The 19,646-nt window shown below is 40.8% G+C and overlaps 1 protein-coding gene across 1 annotated transcript in view; it reads left to right on the forward strand.

Moving 5' to 3' along the window:
- The window catches only part of PSMD1 (proteasome 26S subunit, non-ATPase 1), a 71,930-nt gene that overhangs the window by 1,044 nt on the left and 51,240 nt on the right, over window positions 1-19,646 (forward strand). The window contains exons 2-16 of the mRNA XM_067002432.1: window positions 1,309-1,352; window positions 2,365-2,438; window positions 2,680-2,849; window positions 4,023-4,228; window positions 5,648-5,791; window positions 6,540-6,766; window positions 8,176-8,236; window positions 9,709-9,837; window positions 10,628-10,716; window positions 11,376-11,454; window positions 12,555-12,728; window positions 13,655-13,766; window positions 14,389-14,585; window positions 15,165-15,260; window positions 15,808-15,872. Coding sequence (XP_066858533.1) covers window positions 1,309-1,352; window positions 2,365-2,438; window positions 2,680-2,849; window positions 4,023-4,228; window positions 5,648-5,791; window positions 6,540-6,766; window positions 8,176-8,236; window positions 9,709-9,837; window positions 10,628-10,716; window positions 11,376-11,454; window positions 12,555-12,728; window positions 13,655-13,766; window positions 14,389-14,585; window positions 15,165-15,260; window positions 15,808-15,872 — 1,867 coding nt within the window. The remainder of the gene's footprint in view (window positions 1-1,308; window positions 1,353-2,364; window positions 2,439-2,679; window positions 2,850-4,022; window positions 4,229-5,647; window positions 5,792-6,539; window positions 6,767-8,175; window positions 8,237-9,708; window positions 9,838-10,627; window positions 10,717-11,375; window positions 11,455-12,554; window positions 12,729-13,654; window positions 13,767-14,388; window positions 14,586-15,164; window positions 15,261-15,807; window positions 15,873-19,646) is intronic.

Consider the following 19,646-nt stretch of genomic DNA (forward strand, 5'->3'; position numbering starts at 1 on the left):
CCGGAGGCAAAATGAGTAACTCTCTGTCAGAAAACTTTTCCTGTCATTGCACTTCAGCCTGTAGAGCTCCAAATAAACCTCGATCCTACAGCTCCTGTTCATATCTGACAGATCAGATCCTTGTTTCTGCTGCCACCCGCCTTATTCACGTATGAACACTGTGCTTTTTTCCAGATGTCAGTAGATTAAACGATTAGAGCCCTCCCCACACCCTTCCCAAGTTCTGAGCCCTAGACCTCTTGGCTCTTATTGCTCAACACCCCAGTTTGGTCCGAAGCCCTAAAAGCAGGGCTCCTGGTGCAGGACACGGCACTCAGGCACAGGCGTGTGGGTGCCAGGCGGAGGGAAGGATTGCCTCGGGTCTGCCGGGAGACATCCTCGCTTACACGTCTCAGCGTGAAGCTTGGTTCTGTGCCTCCTAGTGCAGCCGTGCGATATTGCTGATCGTGTTTCACCTGAATTGACCTTACTGCTGTGGTTCCTTCCTGTGTCGTACGTTTTAGCTGTGTTCCATGCCCTCCTTTTAGATCCCTCCCCCCTCGGGTTCCTCCCTCTCTCCCCACAGTTTGTCAAAATCTTGTGAAAGCCCGGCTCTGCCCTTCAGTGGGCTTTCTGGCCTTTGTAACTTGGTGTCTTCTGCAGGTTTAAAAAGGCTATCAATTTACATAACAAGTGGAAGATTAAAAGCAGGGAATTGTGTTGAATTTTGGGCACGTCCTCTGTGTCGATGCACCTTTTCGGTTGCATCCTTGCAGTCTGACGATGAACCACCTGTAACCGCTCTTCAGAGTGAGCTCTTCAAGAAACCGTGGGCTTCTCTTCCAGTTATGTCAGCTTCTGTAGCTGTTTGTACAAATGTCCTGGGACAGCATCAGGAACCATGATAAAACTGAGAGATACGATGTCTTCTCTTAGCTATGAGGCTTGTTTCTGTGCTACGAAAAAAGTTAGATGTTGATCTTTAAATGATCTTTATTCCCGTTAGGTGAGATGGAAGTGACTTGCTTGTGAACTGCCAGCAAACTAATGATGGAGCTGGAAGTAAAATCCGGGTTCTTTGAGTTCCTATCTCATACGTTTTCCTCTAAAAGGATCATCGCTTATAAAGAGTGTACCTTTCCACTTATAAATTCTGAGCTTTTATATTCATCTTTAATATAAACGTGGATCTGGCCTTTGAATTTTAATATTGAGAATTTTCAACCAGCATTCCGGAGACATCCTTCTTTCATCTTCTTTGGTTTTGAGCTAAATGAGATGTTCACCTTTAAAGCAGAGTCCCAAACTGACTGTGATCTTGTTTTGCAGCTGGAATTATCTCTCTTCTGGATGAAGAAGAGCCACAACTCAAGGTAACCCCAATGCTGCTGATTATGTCTGGGAACAAATAATAGCAAATGCATTATACTGAGAGCATTATGTCCCAGTCAGAAGTGATTGGATCTCAGTAACTGTAACGGTTGGACAGCAACAAATCATATTCAGCTTGAAAGCTGAAAGAAAAGGCTTAAATAACATGGTAACAGATGGCAAACTCCCTGCCTCTGAATGCAGAACAAACTGGAGCTTTGCCGAAGCTCCCAGTTCTCTGATGGTGATGGGAATTTGTTACTTACATGTGTGCCAGAGGCTGCGTTTTCGCTATGTAAAATTCAAAGCTAAAGAATATCAAATTTTACATGTCTCCAATTGTGCTAAAAACAATAATCGCATTTAGTTTTCTCTTGAAAGAAAATGACATTGGTAGCAGAAGAGAACAGCAGTCAGAGCTCTGCAGTCCACAGCGTACGAATCTATAAGACAACGCTGAACACCCGAAGTGGTGATGTACTGATTTTGGAAGGGGGAGATGCATCTTATAATATTGGCAATCCCCTGAATATTTCACTTGGAAACGTTTATAGGTGGTGATAGATCTGAATAAACCCTGCCTTTGCTCTGAGCTGACTGCGGGTGGGCTGATTCTAGTCTGGATGTCGTTCATCTGCCCAAGCTCTGTGTCCAGATTAATAATGATGGCTGGTGTAGACCACAGCCAGAGTTCTGTTTGCTGCGCTAAGGGTGCCACAAACACTTTGAAAACTTTATATTTTTAGGAATTTCAGCTGTCATTTTACCCAGTCAGTCATCACAAAGAGACTATGGGAAGGGGAATCGGGGTTCTCTGCCTTAGAGAACAGCCTTTTCTTTGCAAAGGAGTTACAAAGTTTAGTGAATGTTTACAAAGATCTTTTAAAGTAGAATGTGCTGTTTAAGTGGGTCAGTTTTTATCATATTAGTCTTAGTTCATGTATCATTTTTATCGAGGAAAGGTAATAAATGCATTTTTTTTATGTAATATGACTTTTTTTTCATTTTCTGTAGGAGTTTGCTCTTCACAAGCTGAATGCCGTTGTCAATGACTTCTGGGCAGAAATCTCTGAGTCAGTGGACAAAATGTAAGAGAAAATGCTCACTACTGCAGGGTGTGCTGCTTTAAAAGAATACGAGATATAAATGGATGTAGTTTTCCCTGTTTGATACTGGCTAGTATAGAATTTAGCCTCATGCTTCCTGGAAAGTACTAATGGAAGTGGTTTTGGGTTGGTGCTGTGGTCCCAAAGATGAAAGTTCAGTCAAGTTGTTATGTGGCCTTGAGAACAGGGCACACAGAGTTGATGTTCTTCCCTCTCTTTTCAGTGAAGTTCTCTATGAAGATGAGGGCTTCCGGAGCCGGCAGTTTGCTGCTTTAGTTGCTTCCAAAGTGTTTTACCACCTGGGAGCTTTTGAGGAATCGCTGAACTATGCCCTGGGAGCAGGTGACCTCTTCAATGTCAATGACAACTCGGAATATGTGGAGACGATCATTGGTAAACAACTGCTGCTGCAAAAGAAAAGCTCTTGTGTTGATAAAACAACTGTACCTTAGAGATCTTGCTTCTTTAGCTGCTTTTCTCCATATTCCTCTTCCTTTTATATTCATTCAAACTGATGCTGCAGCTACTTTTATTCAGTTTATTTTTGCATTTTTTCCCATCTGCTTTGGGATTTTGTAATAGAACTCACTTAGGAGTTCTGGTAATCTTTTCCTTTTCTTAAATGTTATCTCACTGCAAGTTCGTCACCGCAAGATTACTTTGCTTGTGTGTTTTTTCTTTTCTCATTTGTGTTCTGATGTCATTGTTAATGTCAGCATAACCTTGGAAATAATCAGCTAATAAAAGTAGCTGCACGCCTGAGGGGTACAATTTTATTATTCCACCCTTAAACAAAATAGCAAGTCATGTGTTAGTTGAAAGTTTTTTTTTAAAGTATTGACCACGTGTATCAGTTGCCCTTGAGAGGATTTGATGGACAAGGGCTGGCTTTCAGTCTCCCCAGCTAATGCTTACAGTGGATCTGGGAAGTCTCCTACTGCTGTTTCTGCATTTATTTAAAATACCCTGCTGTTTGAACAAAGAACACGTCCTTGGTTCCATTTTAAAAATAACTTATTGGTTTCAGTGCTAAAATCAGAGTTTGTTAGGAGAGGTAGGCATCTTCCGCTATCGTTTGTGCCTTTGACTACACAAATAGCTCTTGTGCCTCATCTTCACACAGTTTCCTGTACATTGTGTTTTGCTGGTAGAATGCGTGTACGCACGTGCCTTCCAGATGAAAAGACCAGCGTGGTGAGCACCAGGTTACCTAGTTCAGAATAAATCGATACGCTGGCTATGGTTGAGTTTTAGGTAGAAGAGTTTGGGTGGTTGTTTTAAAATGGGGTAATTACTTGAGATAGAAGCGTCTAGGTACATCTGGAGAGACTGTGATCTTCTACTAAATTGGTTGACTTCAGTGCCAGTGGCATAGGTGTATTTTGACAAGGTGAAGGTGTCTGTATTGTTAGTCTTGCAGGTATGCATAGACATCTAAATGTCTTAAGTGATAATTGCTTATTTTTACCCCCCACTGGTGTCTGACTGTTTTCCAACCTATGTGAAAACTGCAAACATCTAGGAAGCTGACATCTTTTCCCCTATATTTGTTTAATATCTTTTCAGCAAAATGTATCGACCACTATACCAAGCAGTGTGTGGAGAACGCGGAGCTGCCGGAAGGGGAGAAGAAACCTGTCGATGAAAGGCTAGAAGGGATAGTGAACAAAATGTTCCAGCGATGCTTGGATGACCACAAGTACAAGCAGGCTATTGGCATTGCACTGGAGACGCGCAGGCTGGACATCTTTGAGAAAACAATCCTTGAATCGGTACGTGCAAGAGACAGGATGTGCATACAGCTAGGCTTTTCCAGGCGTGGATCCAGAAGTGAAGTGCAAGATCTGCGTTGCTTTGGAACTTGATCTGTTTTGTGTGGGCAAGATAAGAGATGAAACCTGGGGGAAGCGTTTATGCAGTTTTTGTGAAGGGGAGTGAGTTGGGGCAGGGGGTTCACTTCAACATCTTCATGGAAGACAAAGCTGCTCAAGACTATCAATTAAGCAATTATAAAGAGACCACTAGCTTAAAAAAACTGCTGAGCTGCAAGCTGCTGGGGGAAGATTCCCAGAAAGCCCGGATGCATGCTGTTTTCTTTAGGTATTCCCTGTCAGCTACTAGCAGAGATATGACACTGATACAATACAGACTGTAGGTCTGGCCTACCGTAAGAAAAACTTTTATTTTGTTGTGCCTGACATCTGCTGTGATTCAGTAGAAGGGATCTTTAGGGATAGGTAAGTGATTTATTTATGACAGGTTAATAATAATAATTTAAAAAAAAACCAATAATAAAGAATATCCAGTTGCTGGGTGAGGTGCTCTAATTCTCAGAAAATGGCCATGTGCAAACTTAGCCCGCCCTGACTGCAGGGCAGTACAGTCTGGCTTTAACATGCCTTACTGAGGGTTTAGGATAAGTCATTTTACCAAGATGTGGCATTAAGAGAAGCATGCCTGTAGTCATTTGCAGCAATTCTGTGAGTATGTCTCATCTTGTTGTGCTGCGGTGTCTCAGTCCTATGCCAGAACAAGTAAATCCTTTAAATTATACCACTTTGTAGTTTAGAGCTTTCCGGTATTCTTGGATGTCTCCTATTTCTGTATCTGGGAGTGATAATCATCAGGCATCTGTCTTGCTTTCCTTGTTCCCTTTACTGTGCTATGCTTTTACTAACTTCATTGCCTATTACAAATTGCTTATTTCAAATTGCCTTTCTGAAGTCTAGCACTGAAATCTGGTTCCCATTCTCTAGCAAGAAACAGGTGTGTTGGAGATCTTTTCTTGATCCATGGTTTGGTTTGCTGACATATTTTAATGCAGTGAATTGCAACAGGAAAGCAAACAGGAAAGGTAAAGAAGGGGAAATAAGTATCGAACTTTTAAATGAATCTTTTGCATATTTTAGGTCTAAATTAAAGACTCAGTTTAACTACTGAATTGAATATTTGTCCCATACATTTTCCGGTAGTATTTTTTTTCTTTAAATTGCAATATACCAGTATATAAGCTTTTCTGAAGATGGGTCTTCTGCAGAGAAGATTTTTCTGAAAAGGGAAAGTGTGAAGTTTTATGTGTGTGTCTTCTCTGCTCTGCTTTTTAAAATGGAAAGGAGGTAGCTTTATCCCAATCTCTAAATCCTTTCTTGTCAATCCAAACCTAAACTTCATATCTCTGACTTTCGTTTCAGAATGATGTTCCTGGGATGCTAGCCTACAGCTTGAAGCTCTGTATGTCTCTGATGCAAAATAAACAGTTCCGTAATAAAGTCTTGAGAGTTCTAGTTAAAATCTACATGAATCTAGAGAAACCAGACTTCATCAACGTGTGCCAGGTAAAGTCTCAGAGTGCTGTTTAAAGATCACTCAGAAGTTGTTTTTGTAGATTTCAAGTCAAATACATCTTTGATTTTTTTCAGTTAAATGAAATACTTTTTCCTGGTTGAATAATTCAAGTGTATATTATAATGAAATGAACGTGAAAAAACAGATGGAAATTCTGTACACTTGATCAATTAATAGTGAAATGTGTTCAAAGGCAGTTTGGAGACATAGACAGCTGATTATTTCAAGCCTCTGTAGGGAGTATCAGATAGCAGCTTCACACTTTGGAATTTTATTTATTCCTCCAAAAAACAATTGCTTTTTTTTTTATAAGCTGTTGTCTGAATACGTTCAGACAACCAGATATCAAATTACTCAGATTCTCAAGCATTTGACAATATTGGTATACCATGTACACATGACTTAGGAGTGTTATGTCTGATCCATTTTAGCTGAGACAACCCTACAAAATGACTGATACTTTAATGTGCTTTGGAAATTTCTGTGTTTAGTAGGATAACATGGTCAGCTTACAAAGATAAAGTTTTTAAACTGACCTGTGAGAACTCCTTGAAGATTCTTATTACCTCCTATGTGAGAGAGGGAGGGAATGGTTCTTTCTCTGAAAGAATGTTCCATGGAAGCAGCAGATCAGGCAATAGGGAAAATGGAGTGTGGCCTCACATGGTGTTGCTTTTTCATTCTGAAGTAGATGATGTCTTCTGATTTTCCTCTTCTGTTTCCCTTCCTCTCTCTCAGTGCCTGATATTCCTGGATGACCCACAGGCTGTAAGCGACATCTTGGAAAAACTGGTGAAGGAAGATAACCTTCTCATGGCCTACCAAATTTGCTTTGATCTGTACGAAAGCGCTAGCCAGCAGTTCTTGTCCTCTGTGATCCAGAATCTCCGCACTGTCGGAACTCCCATTGCCTCTGTGCCTGGATCCACCAACACCGGCACTGTCCCTGGATCAGAGAAAGACAGGTGGGGGCATTGGCTTGAGAAAAGGCAGAATTGTTCAGTTACAGTCCCGCTGTGGTGGAGCCTCCTGTTCTGTGTATGGCTCTCCATTACAAGCAGTTGAGTTATTCCATTTAAGTTAGGGTAATAGACATAAAATTGTATGTTACCGGAATCCACTGTTTGAGAAAATACGTTTCCTGTACAGCTGAGGCAAGCATGGTGCACCTGTGTGGCTTGAGTAGCTCAGCTAATGAGCAGTAATGAATTAAGCCGTAGTGTGAGTTGCTCTGGAGTGCTCTGATGTTGTACGGTCTTTGCAGAAGTTGGTAGGGCTAAGGAACGAGCGGGTGTGAGCATGATGCAGGTTTGGCTTCAGATTGTAGCTATTCCCATACCTGCTTGTGTGAAGGGGGAGTTCATAGATGATATTGTGGTATTGTAGACCCTTTTGTACTTCCAGCAAAAAGAGGTAGTTCAAATGTAGTCTAAGTTTTGTTGAAGTCGTGATGCTTAAAACTTGTTCAGTCATCAGCATCACTGGATATTAGCTGTAGAAACCCCTGATAAAAAGAATTTAAAAAAAAAAAAATCTAAAATTGGCAGTAGTAATCCCTCAATCCTTTTTATTATTATTCTTTGTTTAGTTACAAGTAATTGGCATAGATAGCTTTGTTTTAAACCCCTCTTTATAGTGGGTTGGCCAAGGCTGCTGCCCAGCAGGGATTCGGTGCAAGTTTGTGTTCCAACTGCTCTTTAATCTCCAGAGCTGTCATGGCTGTATGCAGCCTGACCCTGTACCATCTTTGACAACGTGTGATGGAAAATGCTGCCTAGATCAAGGCTGGCTAAGTGCGAGAGCTTATGCAGTTGTGAGGAACTGATTCTAAAAGCTTATAAATCAGTAATATGGATATAGCAAGCATTATTTCACTAGAGAAGAAGAGAGAATAAAAGCCAAGGCACAAAGTAATTGATAAATCCCTCTTTGAAGCATTAGGACAAGATGCTAACAGCAGCTTAACATCTCTTGTTTCCACTTCAACGCTCTTGTATTCATCCTAATAGTGATGAGCTCAAGGCTTTTGGGTGAGGACATAATTATCCTTGCTGCCTGGTTGCTGACCCTGTTTTCTCACTTGTCTCTGCCTGTTCATTCCATACCAGCATCTCTTTTTATGTCTCTCTAGATGGAGTTAGAGGGTGGGGATTTCCAGGCCTTTGTCTTCAAGTCCCCCGGCAACTGGACTGTTGAGTTTCTTTCTCAGCAGTGACCTCCAGAAAGACAGCCCTTGTATTGTCAAAGTCCTGTTATTTTCAGCTGTCATCTCCAAATCCTGGACTACTGTTTCAGAATAGTGTTTAGCCATAATTACGGTACTTGGCTAGTTCTGAGTGATGAACTGGGTTGCATTTTTATTTTTTTTTTTCAGTGATGCTATGGAAGCAGAAGAGAAACCAGGAAGCACCTGTGCAGGGAAGCCTGCAGAAGTTGTGAGTGTCATTTCCAAAAATGTGCCTTGCTTAATACTTCTTGTGTGTTAGAACCTGCGGTTGTTGGGTTGGTTCACCTAATGAAAAGTAGTTTCACTTCTGTTTTGCTGGGAGGCAAGGTGACAGACAATCTCTGAGGACCAAATAACTGACAGTCTAAAAGTCCAACAGTTTAGATACTGAATGCTGGAGGAATTAAGTAGATTTCATCAGGTATTGCTGAGCCCAGAAAAGGGCGGAAAAACCAGAAGGATCTGGGTTATGTTTTTTGCTTTTTGTTGAAATAACTAACTGCTAGAAGAGCCTGAAATTTGACTACAGCTGAGAGCCGTAGCTGATGAATTAGCCTGATGGTTTTTCCTTCTTCTGAAATGCAGCTGAATCCGAGTTGTTGAATTAGGTGTGGGTTGTTTCTTTGTTTTTTATTTTTTTATTTCTGCTCCTGAAATCCAGCTGTAGTCCTGTCTAGATAGGACTGATGTTGTTCTGCAGGAATGGCAAAAGGGGATGCTAACATAATGTAAAGTTTCTTTTCCATGAAGAAGGAAGATTTTTCTTCTGACTAGGATGATGACTGTCTTCCTCATTGGGATCATTTTGTTTAGTTTCTTTTTCCAAATATTGGAGAAAGCGAGTTCACTTCTTGCATGTGCATACAATTGCATTTCACCATTTCATGCACAGCTAATGTGATTCTGATGCTGAGGAAAGGAAATGCTGCCTGAGAAGGAAAAAAACCAAGACAAGCTGCTTTTTCACTTTCCACATGTTGCATTTTTGCAAACTAGACTTGGGAATCTTTGAGAGATTCTTGCAGATCCGTTAAAAAGGATAACATTTTACTTAACGGCAAACAAGTGTTTTCTTGAAGTTATATTCTGTGAGGAAAACAAAAGGGGTGAATTTTCTTGCCTCATCAAGGAACCTGTAAACAGTGCTTTTGCGTAGTAAAGGTGCCTTGAATCAGTTTCTGCTGAGTTGGTGTTGCTGACTGTGCCAAGGGATAAGCACCTAAAAATGATCTTTGGGGCCAGAAACATTCTTGAGCTTAATCTTCCACAATTCAGAATACTAACTACAAAGAAATAATTGAGAGGATTAGTTTAAGGGCTGAACTACTTATGTCTGGCTGATCTCTGACCACTAACGTAATGCCAGAGAGCAGCAGTGTATTTTTAATCCTTCTCAAAAGGTACTTCAGCTGGGACTTAAATTGTGGAAACTGTTCCACAGTGGGGAAGGGGGAGTCTTTCTTGAAGGGCTCTAGAAGATGAACGTGTTAGAGAATCCTAGATCTACAAGCTGCTGTTCAAAATAAAGTCTTTGGACTTGTGCAACAATGTCCCTTTGGTCCCCAAACCTGTCGGATTTTGGAATGTGGTGATGGGAACATATCAGAGTGGCTTTTCATGAACTGTGTTTTATCAGAGCTTTAATTAGGTTCTCACTTTTCTTTTTGTTTATATGTAAAGAACCCAGAGCCTAAGGACCAGATCTCAAAAATGATTAAAATTTTAAGTGGCGAAATGGCCATTGAGTTACATCTGCAGTTTTTAATACGAAACAATAATACGGACCTCATGATCCTCAAAAACACAAAGGTAAGAGGCTCTGTAAATCTGGTTGTTTTGGATTCATCTGATTCATCCTGGGTTTGTAAAGTGACAGCAATGTGGTCAATACAGCATCTTATTGTCCTAGCATGACCTCCTTCTGTTTTGAGGACACAAATCTGTTTTTTGGTCATAACACATTAACATTTATAACTTGAACCTGTGACCCTGGGCGGTGCTAGTAAATTGAGTAACTGGTTTTGTTTTGGAAGGTGTTATTCAAGGATGGGCAAATGATAAGTTACAGGTAAATTAAACTCCTTCTGTTAAGCTGAATGATTATTAGAAACCACAGGAAGTTTTTTTTTTTTTAAATGTGAAATGAGAAGCATGTCATTGGCAAAAATGGTGGGGGATGATTGTCAGTGGGCTCATCTATTTCAGGAGGTACTTTAAGCATATCAGAAAAGCATTTCCATCTGCTTCTTAAGTGCTTTGGAGTCATCCTGTGTAGCATCTGAGGGATGGCTTGAAAAAGTCAGCAGCGTGCACTGCAGCGCTTGGTTTGGAAAACCAGAAGTGGGGTTCTTCTGTTAAGCTGTAATTGCAGCAATCGTGCCTCTGACAGAAACTCATAGAAAGGATAGATTTGCACTGAAAAGATGGGTTGAGGATATATTAGAGTGTATTAACAATCTATTAACTCTGATTAAAGGGAAATTGCTGGTTAAATTGAGTCTAATTACAACCCATTTTTCTAGTGTCCTGGCAAGCATGTTAAGTGACCTGGGGCACGTCTTTGGCTGGCTGCTGATACTGATTGTTTTTGTTCTTTCAGGATGCAGTGCGGAATTCCGTGTGTCACACGGCAACGGTTATAGCAAACTCCTTTATGCACTGTGGTACAACCAGCGACCAGTTCCTTAGGTAAATCCATGGCAAGGAAGCCCCGGTATTATTTAGAATTGTATGAACAACATTGTTGCCCTACTTAGCCTGATAGTTTTAATGAGTGGCTACAGAACTCCGGGCTTAGAAAGAATATGAAAAGGTCTGAAAGCTAAGGTGGGGATAGAAGCTGGAATTGTTTACTTTTCTCTATCCTCACAAATAGGCTTTATTGGGATGGTAACCACATGAGCAGTTTGGAGGGTTTGGAATTTCTGTTCTCCTTGTTTACTAGTTGGAGAATTTCTGAGATGGTGATGTATCTTCTCTGGTAGAGACTGACACTGTCTCTTGATGAATGACTCTGGGAAGGGAAATGTCAGGACTGATCTTCCCAGGGAATTGAGGAAAACCCTAGAAACTCTGCTCAGGTTTCTCCCACAAAGCTAATGGGCTACATATTGGCTGATTGTTCTCCACCCTTAGCTGAGATCACTGCTATGTAGGAGCTTGACTCCTGCTAGTCAAAAAGCAGTACTGATGAAGGGGAAAGAGGTACAAAGTGGAATTATGGTTAGCCTTCTTGCCTTCTGGAACGGCTTTCTGTTTTGAAAGCAATCTTTAATGCTGTGAAACACTGCAGAATGAGGAATGGACTGTGTGTAAAGTTGTCTAACCTGTATCTTTTTGTCTTACAGAGACAATTTGGAGTGGCTGGCCAGGGCCACTAACTGGGCTAAGTTTACTGCTACTGCCAGCTTGGGTGTTATACACAAGGTAAAGCTGCATTCATTCCCCTTTGTTTGGGAGGAGAGATTTACTTGTCAACACAGAAAGCACTGGAGGGGGGATTCTAAATGATGCCTGTACTTCAGTTAACCTAGTCTGTTGCGAGGCACAGCCATAACATAGCTTGTGTCTTTGACCTGAAGAAAAGCTCTGCTTTATCAAATCCAACGGGTTGGATATCTCATCTAGTTTAAGGTGTGTTTTGCTGATGGTGAGAAGGCGATTGGGTAACGTGGCTTAAGGAGAGAGCCTTCAACTGCAGTCAGAACTCAATAGCTTATGAATGAGTGTTGTGATCAACTTAATGGATGTGCCCAGTTAAGCCTTTTCCCTGGTGGACAAAACATCTCTCAGGGATACTGAGTGGGAGGAGTCTCTTGCTGAACAGATTTAAATACCTTTAATCCAATTCTGATAGATTGCACGTGTCTTGTGTTGAATGCTTTGGGCTAGAGGAGTTAGCTTAGGAGTTAGGCTAGGCTAATGAAAGCTGGATGGCTTTCTTGGTACTGTAGCATTAGGGCAGGTATCTTTCTTCCTAGACTCCTTCCTAGATCTCTTCCTTTGCGAATTTCAGAGAATTGGTAATTTCTAGCTATTAAAATTGCAGGTGTATGTTAAGTGTATTTCCTGGCCTTGTGACAGGACCAAAGTCCTCACTGTAGTAAGTTTTGGAAAGTTTCCATGGTGAACTAAGTAGAAGTTGCTTTCTTCAAATTCATTCATGGGGAGGGTATATTTAAGGCTGTTTTGAAATAGCAAGAAGTTTTATGTGCCTTGATCCTTGCTGAAGTGCTCTAGTGACTGAATCAGTGTAGCTTCTGGCCAAATTTGTCCTTGATTTATGTCAGTGACCAAGTGATTGATGCATACTCCTGTTCTGGGGTGAATAAAATCTCAGTACAGAAGGATTCTTTGCTGCTCATACAGCACTGAAAGGCTAACTTTTTGTGAAGAAAGTAAAGCAATGGCTATGACAAGTTTTCTCCTGACTTAACTTAAATATTATTGCAAAGTGTTTGTATCCACTGCTTTTTCACCTTTCAATTCCCCCTGTTTTTCCTTTCTGCTGGACACTGGACATGCAGGGTCATGAGAAAGAAGCACTTCAGCTAATGGCGACGTACCTACCCAAGGACACCTCGCCGGGATCAGCCTACCAGGAGGGTGGAGGCCTCTATGCCTTGGGTCTCATTCATGCTAACCATGGTGGTGACATCATTGACTATTTGCTGAACCAGCTGAAGAATGCCAGTAATGATGTATGTACTGGGTTTGGTAATGAACCTTGATTTTTGTTGGGAATGTCCAGAAGGGTGCTAGCTGGTTTAGAAGTAACTAAGTCTGTGACTTCCTATGGGTTTTAGCAACCTTTTGCTAACAGTTTAAGTAAGTTTTTTGGGAAGTTTTTACATATATGACAGTGAATCTAGCTTCATTTTCTTAATTTCTAAATTTTTACTTAATTATCTTCTTTGTTCTGCTAGTAGACCTGCAGTGCTCAAGTACCGTTACTGTTTATGGCTTAGCTGTCAAAGGAATAAGCCACAAAATGCTTCTGCCTCCCTGTAGGTTTGAATGCATTTTACACAAAAAACACTCTTTCCTTCACCACTTAATGTTTATGGACGGCTACAAAAAGCCTCCTTTAAAGTTGGAATCAATTAGTATTTCTCCCAGCATGTTCCTTTATTCTCTTTTGGGAATTTCAGACTACATCTTTGCAAATTCCGTGAATGGATCCCACTCATCTTATTGTGAGCATAGTACTTTCCCTGTATCCAGTTAGAACAAGAGGGGAGGTACAATTTAAGTGGGTACTGATTTACCTTTCTATTTAAATGCTATTACTTAGGCAGCAATTTTTATGTATGGTACAGCTTTGTGGTACTACCTAAGTCACTCAGTGGGGGGAAAGAGCTTAAAGGTATTAAAGTCTCACGTGCTATGTGGAAAGCTTATGACACTTGTTATGGGCTTTGAACTGCTGTTTTTAATCTAGCTTCTTTCTTTCTCATCAGTTACTGCCTTAAAAGGTAAAAGTGGCTTTTCTGACAGGTCAGGAGATCATAAATGGGTGGTTTGGGGCTAAAAGTTTGCAGGTTTATATTGCTGGAATACATCTACTTCAACTGAAGTCATGTTGTTACTGTTTTATGATGACTCAGCTTGCATATGCTCTCTCTAGATTGTCCGACATGGTGGCAGCTTGGGTTTGGGTTTGGCTGCCATGGGGACGGCACGTCAAGATGTGTACGATTTGCTGAAAACAAATCTATACCAGGATGATGCAGTGACAGGTAAATGTTCAGCTTTCAAAGCAGATAACCATCTGAGGTCTTATCAGGCATCTGTTTTTTTTCAAGTCTTCTGTTAGCAGCGTAGATCACTTTTCTAGGTTGCCTTAGCTGTGTTTTATTAACTAACCTTTTCCTGATCAGCACGGTTCTTTAGTTACATGGTAGTAATGTTCAGAGGTCCTGTCGGGACTGTCTTTGGCACTGTTCCAAGTGTTAGTAAGATACGGTAGGTCTTTAAACAGTCTCTTATTTTGCTTTATTCTTAACTTTGTCATATGTTTTTTATTCAGTGTAGTTGATCTCCAGAGCCATGTGCCCTTTTTTGACTGAGTGACAGGTTTGGAGAAGCTTCTGAAGGGCTACTGCTGCATTGGCTGGGGCTTGCAGGAAAATTATCTCAGCAGCTGTTGGCCTACGAAGAAAAATTTGAACTTGGAGTGGGAGGGCACTAACTTGTGGCTCGTGGGTTATCTTTACAAGCACAGGTGTCCATGAATACTGGGGTTGCTGAGCATGGTGACGTTGAAGTGACCTGTTGGCCTCCATCCTGTGTGATTCTCTAGAAGTAATATTTACTGCTTTTAGGAGCTGAGTTTGGATTTTGCTTTTCTGTGTTGTGCAGGTGAGGCAGCTGGCCTGGCACTGGGACTGGTTATGTTGGGATCTAAAAACGCTCAGGCTATTGAAGACATGGTCGGCTATGCACAGGAAACCCAGCATGAAAAGATTTTGCGAGGCCTTGCTGTTGGAATTGCTCTGGTGATGTATGGGAGAATGGAGGAGGCAGATGCTCTCATTGAGAGTCTCTGCAGAGATAAGGTGAGTTTAGCTGTATCTTAGTCCCAGGTCCTTTTGTTACGCAGGTGACCTTCTGTTCTCTTCTGAAATTTCTTCTGTGGTGGGTAGACTGTTTCATATCAGGGACGTTCTTACATAGAATTAAAATGGGTCTGTTTCACACGTTGCTTTCTCCTGATCAAAAATACAGGAACGACGGTGCTTAATCTTCTATTTCCTTTGTGTGATACTCAGCCTCCATAAATAACAGAGCACCAAAGAGCAGAACAGGATGTAATGGTTAAAAACAGATGAGGCTGACTGTAGGTGGTTCATTCTTGAGGATCTAGTAGTGTTCAAAAGCAGATGATGAATATAAAGCAGAGTAACACATATGCCTTATACTCTGTCATCCTGTGTCATAGCAACTTTCTGTCCCACTGAAATTGGTAGGTGACATTTCCTGCTTTGGTGATTGTTCTGTTATTCATCCATAATAAACAATAAAGCACAGAGGCTGCCTGCTTGCAGCTTACACGCCCAAGAGCGGAACAGATTTGTATTTGGATTTACTGAGTCTCTGATAGGATAGATGTTAAATATTGACACTTTATCTTCCAGGATCCAATTCTCCGTCGTTCTGGCATGTACACAGTTGCTATGGCATACTGTGGCTCAGGGAACAACAAGGCCATCAGACGCCTGCTGCATGTGGCTGTAAGTACAGGGGTCTGAGGAGCACATAGTAAGACATTTGTGGTGAGAGAGTAAGCACATTGCTTTGGCAGGCTTTGCGTCTACAGTGTTAATGTTCTGCTCCAAATCAGAGAATGTAAAGTGATGAAAGCTTTCTTTAATACTATGAGTAGAAATAGTAGGGTCGTCTTCTGATATTAGGATAAGTAGCCAGACAGCTAGAGAATCTGGTATCACAAAAAAAAAAAAGAATCTATTAAAAAATAAAACTTTGATTCTAAAGTAATTGGTAATGAGTTTGCAGTGAATGGTCTGCATAATGACGGGCTGGAACAAAAACAACCTAAGCCTTAAAAGATGGGGTCTGCCTCCTCTTTGATAGGCTTGCGGTCGCAATACGTGAACCAAAGCAAAGCTGTTCCGGCTAAGCTTTAGCATGATTGTTAACATCCTTTCTGTATATATCTGTCTACCTGATTGACCTGTGTGCCTGACAACTCATCCAAAATGTTGCAGAGTCCTCAGGTGTTCTAAACGTCTTCTGAATATCCTGTTTTCCACCTTGTAGGTAAGTGATGTGAACGATGATGTGAGGCGTGCAGCTGTTGAGTCGCTTGGTTTCATTTTATTCAGGTACAGTATCTTTCTTGGTCACTTCCACAGCTTTTGATTTGGGTGCCTGTTCTTTTCAGGAAATATGTGCGCTATTGGATTAAATAACTCAATTGCTAGCTGAGTGGAGGTTAAAAAATATCAAAAAATTAAGAAAGAATTAAAATTGGTTCTGAATTAGAAGCCTTCTCAAACGTTTAGTAGATGCTTAATGAGCCTTTCTGCAGGTTTCCGGACTTCCGACTTCATCTAACTCTAGTCAAACAATTAAGATGACAAACAGAATGAAAAATTAATATTTGCAAGATTGAGAGTTGATTAAAAATTAAATATACAGTGCTTGTGCCAGGTATCCTGAAAGCTGTGCTGCTCAGACAAACATGCCTGACTAATTGCTAATGTTCCTGGAGATTGTGACTTGGTAAAACTAGCATGAAGAAGGATGTTGAAATAGCCTGCATTTTTTGTTGGTGTTTTTTAAACATCCCTTGTTAAACCCTGACAGGTTACTGGGCTTACATTGTGGTAATGGAAGCCCACCACAAACTGATTTTGATATTTGCTTTGGTTGTCTAAAGCAAAAATCTGTCAGTGCACTGGTATTTTTGTAGTAGTGCTCTACGGCTCCCTAGGTAAGAAGCTGTGTGGTGTTTTTTTTTGTGTGTGTGTTTGTATCTGGGGAAAGGGGGGGGTTGTTTGGGGTTTTTGGTCAGATTGGGGGAATTGGAAAGCTCCCCAAGTACTAAACCTTGTCTTTATCTGTTAATGCAGGAATTTGTGTAGCCTGAGCATTGAGCCAAGCAGTAGCCTTTGAGTATGTCTGGGAGGTGGTAGTGCATACTGGGGTCCAGGGCTATAATTTTTAATGGATATTTTCTAAAATCTTTGTTTGCATTCTCTTTGGGTTAGTAGCAGTCCATAAATTCTTCGTAAAAAAGCAAGATAGTGACAGGTGCTTAAAGATGGTTTTGAAAAACTAGGTTACTGATATGACCGGCCAGTTTGTCATTAATCAAGTTATTTCTCATGTAGAAATGACTCCATTCTGTTTTATCTGAAGCATATTCTGGCTGAAATTTAATGTATTTTACAAGCAGAATTAATTCTTTCTGTAGTCAGCAGGCGTCTCTCAAGAGCTTCTGCTTGGTTTCATGAGCCCAGATCATTCCTCTGTGTCTCTCCTGAAGCCAAAGGGTCTCTTAAACTGACTTCTGCATCTGTGTACAGAAGGAAAATTCCATACAGGCCTTCCAGAGTTTCAGGAATCTTTTTCTTCCAAACGGGTTGTAACAAAGCACTTTTGATCTCTGAATCAATACCATTGTTCTTTTCAAGAAATGCTAGACATAACTGGACATGGATAGCTTCCTACCAAAATAAGAAGCTGTCAGGGCTCTGAGCTACACATTTACCATGTGCTGGCATTTTGTTGGAGCACTAAGTGCCTATCTGCTTCTTCAGGTTTTCTCTTTAAATGAATGAGGAAAGCAGGGACTTAGCTAGTTAAAATCTAGCCAGGTACGTGGAAATCTGGGACCTCATCTTACCCCTGTCCTGTTCTGTTTGCACATACAGCACTAAGCTATGTCTACATAAGTTGCCCTAAGGTATGAATTTTACAAGATATTTCTGGGCCTTTTCTCTTCACGGTCAGCAATGAGGAAATAAATGGCATTAACTTTTGACTCTTAAAGCTGCTCTGCAGTGATTCAGATCTTATCCTGCCTCTTTTCTTCCTGTTACGGAGAGGTACAGTCCAAAACCTTCTTGCACAACAGGGAGAAATATTTCCTTGTAAATTCAATTCCAGTATTCACACTGGTTGGTAGAAAAGGTCTAAAACTTCGGTCCAAAGTAGTCAAGGTCTAAAACGAAAGGTTGGATGAGTGCTCGCCTGGATGTGTGAATGTCTGCAGACATGGTGCTCTAGGAGCAACGCAGTAGCAACCATGAGAGAATACGTTATGTTTATATAGCACAAAGCTAGCTTCCTTTTTCTGTTCTTGGGCTCCCTAAAGCTTTCCAGGGGTTCATGTATATAGAATTTAAGCTTACTTGACAGCAGTCTTGCTTTACTTGTTGCCGACTACTCAGAAGCAGTCACAGATCTATAGACTGGGCATCAAAACCGAAGCTCTAGGACTTGGTGTACCTTTTTTCTGTCTTTGGTTAGTGCCATACAAAAAATAGGCACAGGGTATATGTCTTGTGACTGAGCATTTTGATGCCACTATATTAAATTATCAGAAAATGCTCTCGTGCGAGACACTTGTCGTAAAACTGTCTCCTCCTTTCTTCTTTCTTACAGCTTGTAAGACTGTCTCAAGTTTTTATACCACGCTATTTTGACTTCTCTTTTTCAAAAATGACTGCCTCTTAGAGGAGATACATTTAAGTAAAATATTATTTTTAAATGGTATGGAGACATGGATAAAGCTTGCAATATTTGGGGATGACAGTGCAGATAACAGGGCTGTACAAAATTATGTGGTGAAATAGCAAGAAGAGAAGTGATGTAATGACTTGGGTAGTGTAATGTGCCTTTGTTCTTCCAGCTCTGCCACTTGTGCCAGTAGATTGTTGTGATCGTAGACTACAAATTTTACTTTATTACTGATGCTTATATATTATTCCTTCTTCCTTTGAAAGAGGTTTATAAAATATTTAGCAAGGCTGCTGGAAAACAGCATTTAATACGCTTGTAATTTCTGGTCAGCCTTTTTTTGCTTATTATGGTGAGATGGAAAACGCTGATGTTTTACTTTATAAAAATTGGAAGTTTTTTTTAATCTTAATTTTTACTACTTTAGGTCATGAATGGATGTTTATTTCAGATTGGTATGTGATTGATCTATGTAGTCAGCTTTATTTTTAAATTGTTACATGTTAGGGCAATGAAGCAGTGTTTCTAAATACCTTTAGTTTATAGGTAAAATGAGGAGCTAGAAGCTCTACAGATAAAACAGAACTGATTAGGTAGAAGGCTTCAGTGTGGACAGGGCTTGAAAGCATCAACTGAAAAGGTTTAATTGCTCTGATAGCAGATGTTAAGTCCAGGGGAGTAAGAAATGCAGAGAAGCAGGACCTTAGTGTGGCTCTGAGTATTGCAACAAAGCCCTGTAAGGCACAGGGGTTGTGGGATGCTGCTGCCTTAGTGCAGCCTTGTCAGTTCCTTGTTAGGAAAAAGCTAAAGGCACGAGAGGGAATAATGCAGCCTCTAGCGAGTCCCAAAAGGAAGATGTAGTACCAGCTGCTAGGTGTAGGCTGCCCAAACGTGGAGCACTGCATGTGGCTTACCTTCAGCTCATCAGTGTAGGATGAAGCAAGCAAAACAGGAATGTTTCCTGCTTTTGTGTTCTTTTGGGTCTTTGATATTTTAAAAAATGCATTTGTTTTAAAGCAAACACAGATCAGATACTTGTATTTTGTTCAAATAAGACTTGGACAATCTGTTTTGTTCAACTACTGCAGCGTACCTTTACACAGCAGGCAGATGGCAGATCTTCTTGGGACCTGAGTATGAGTCAAACAGTCATTCTAACTTGTGAACTTTTTTAGTGCATTAATTGTGAAGAGGAGGAATTTAGTGTAACATACCTGCTTGTTAATTCTCGTGTAGAACAGATTAAAAGGGTTTTGTTTACCCTCCAACCCATTTTATTGTCATCATCCTCAGCCTTGGTGGAGGAGAATAAGGAGCCCCTTTCAATGACAGGTTAAAAGTAACAGAAATCTTTTTTAAAATTAGAGGAAGCTGTAGACTTTCACTGAAGTCTTTCTGGATTTGAAAACGTC

This window comes from Anser cygnoides, chromosome 9 (assembly GCF_040182565.1).
Source record: "Anser cygnoides isolate HZ-2024a breed goose chromosome 9, Taihu_goose_T2T_genome, whole genome shotgun sequence".
Taxonomy (NCBI): Eukaryota; Metazoa; Chordata; class Aves; order Anseriformes; family Anatidae; genus Anser; species Anser cygnoides.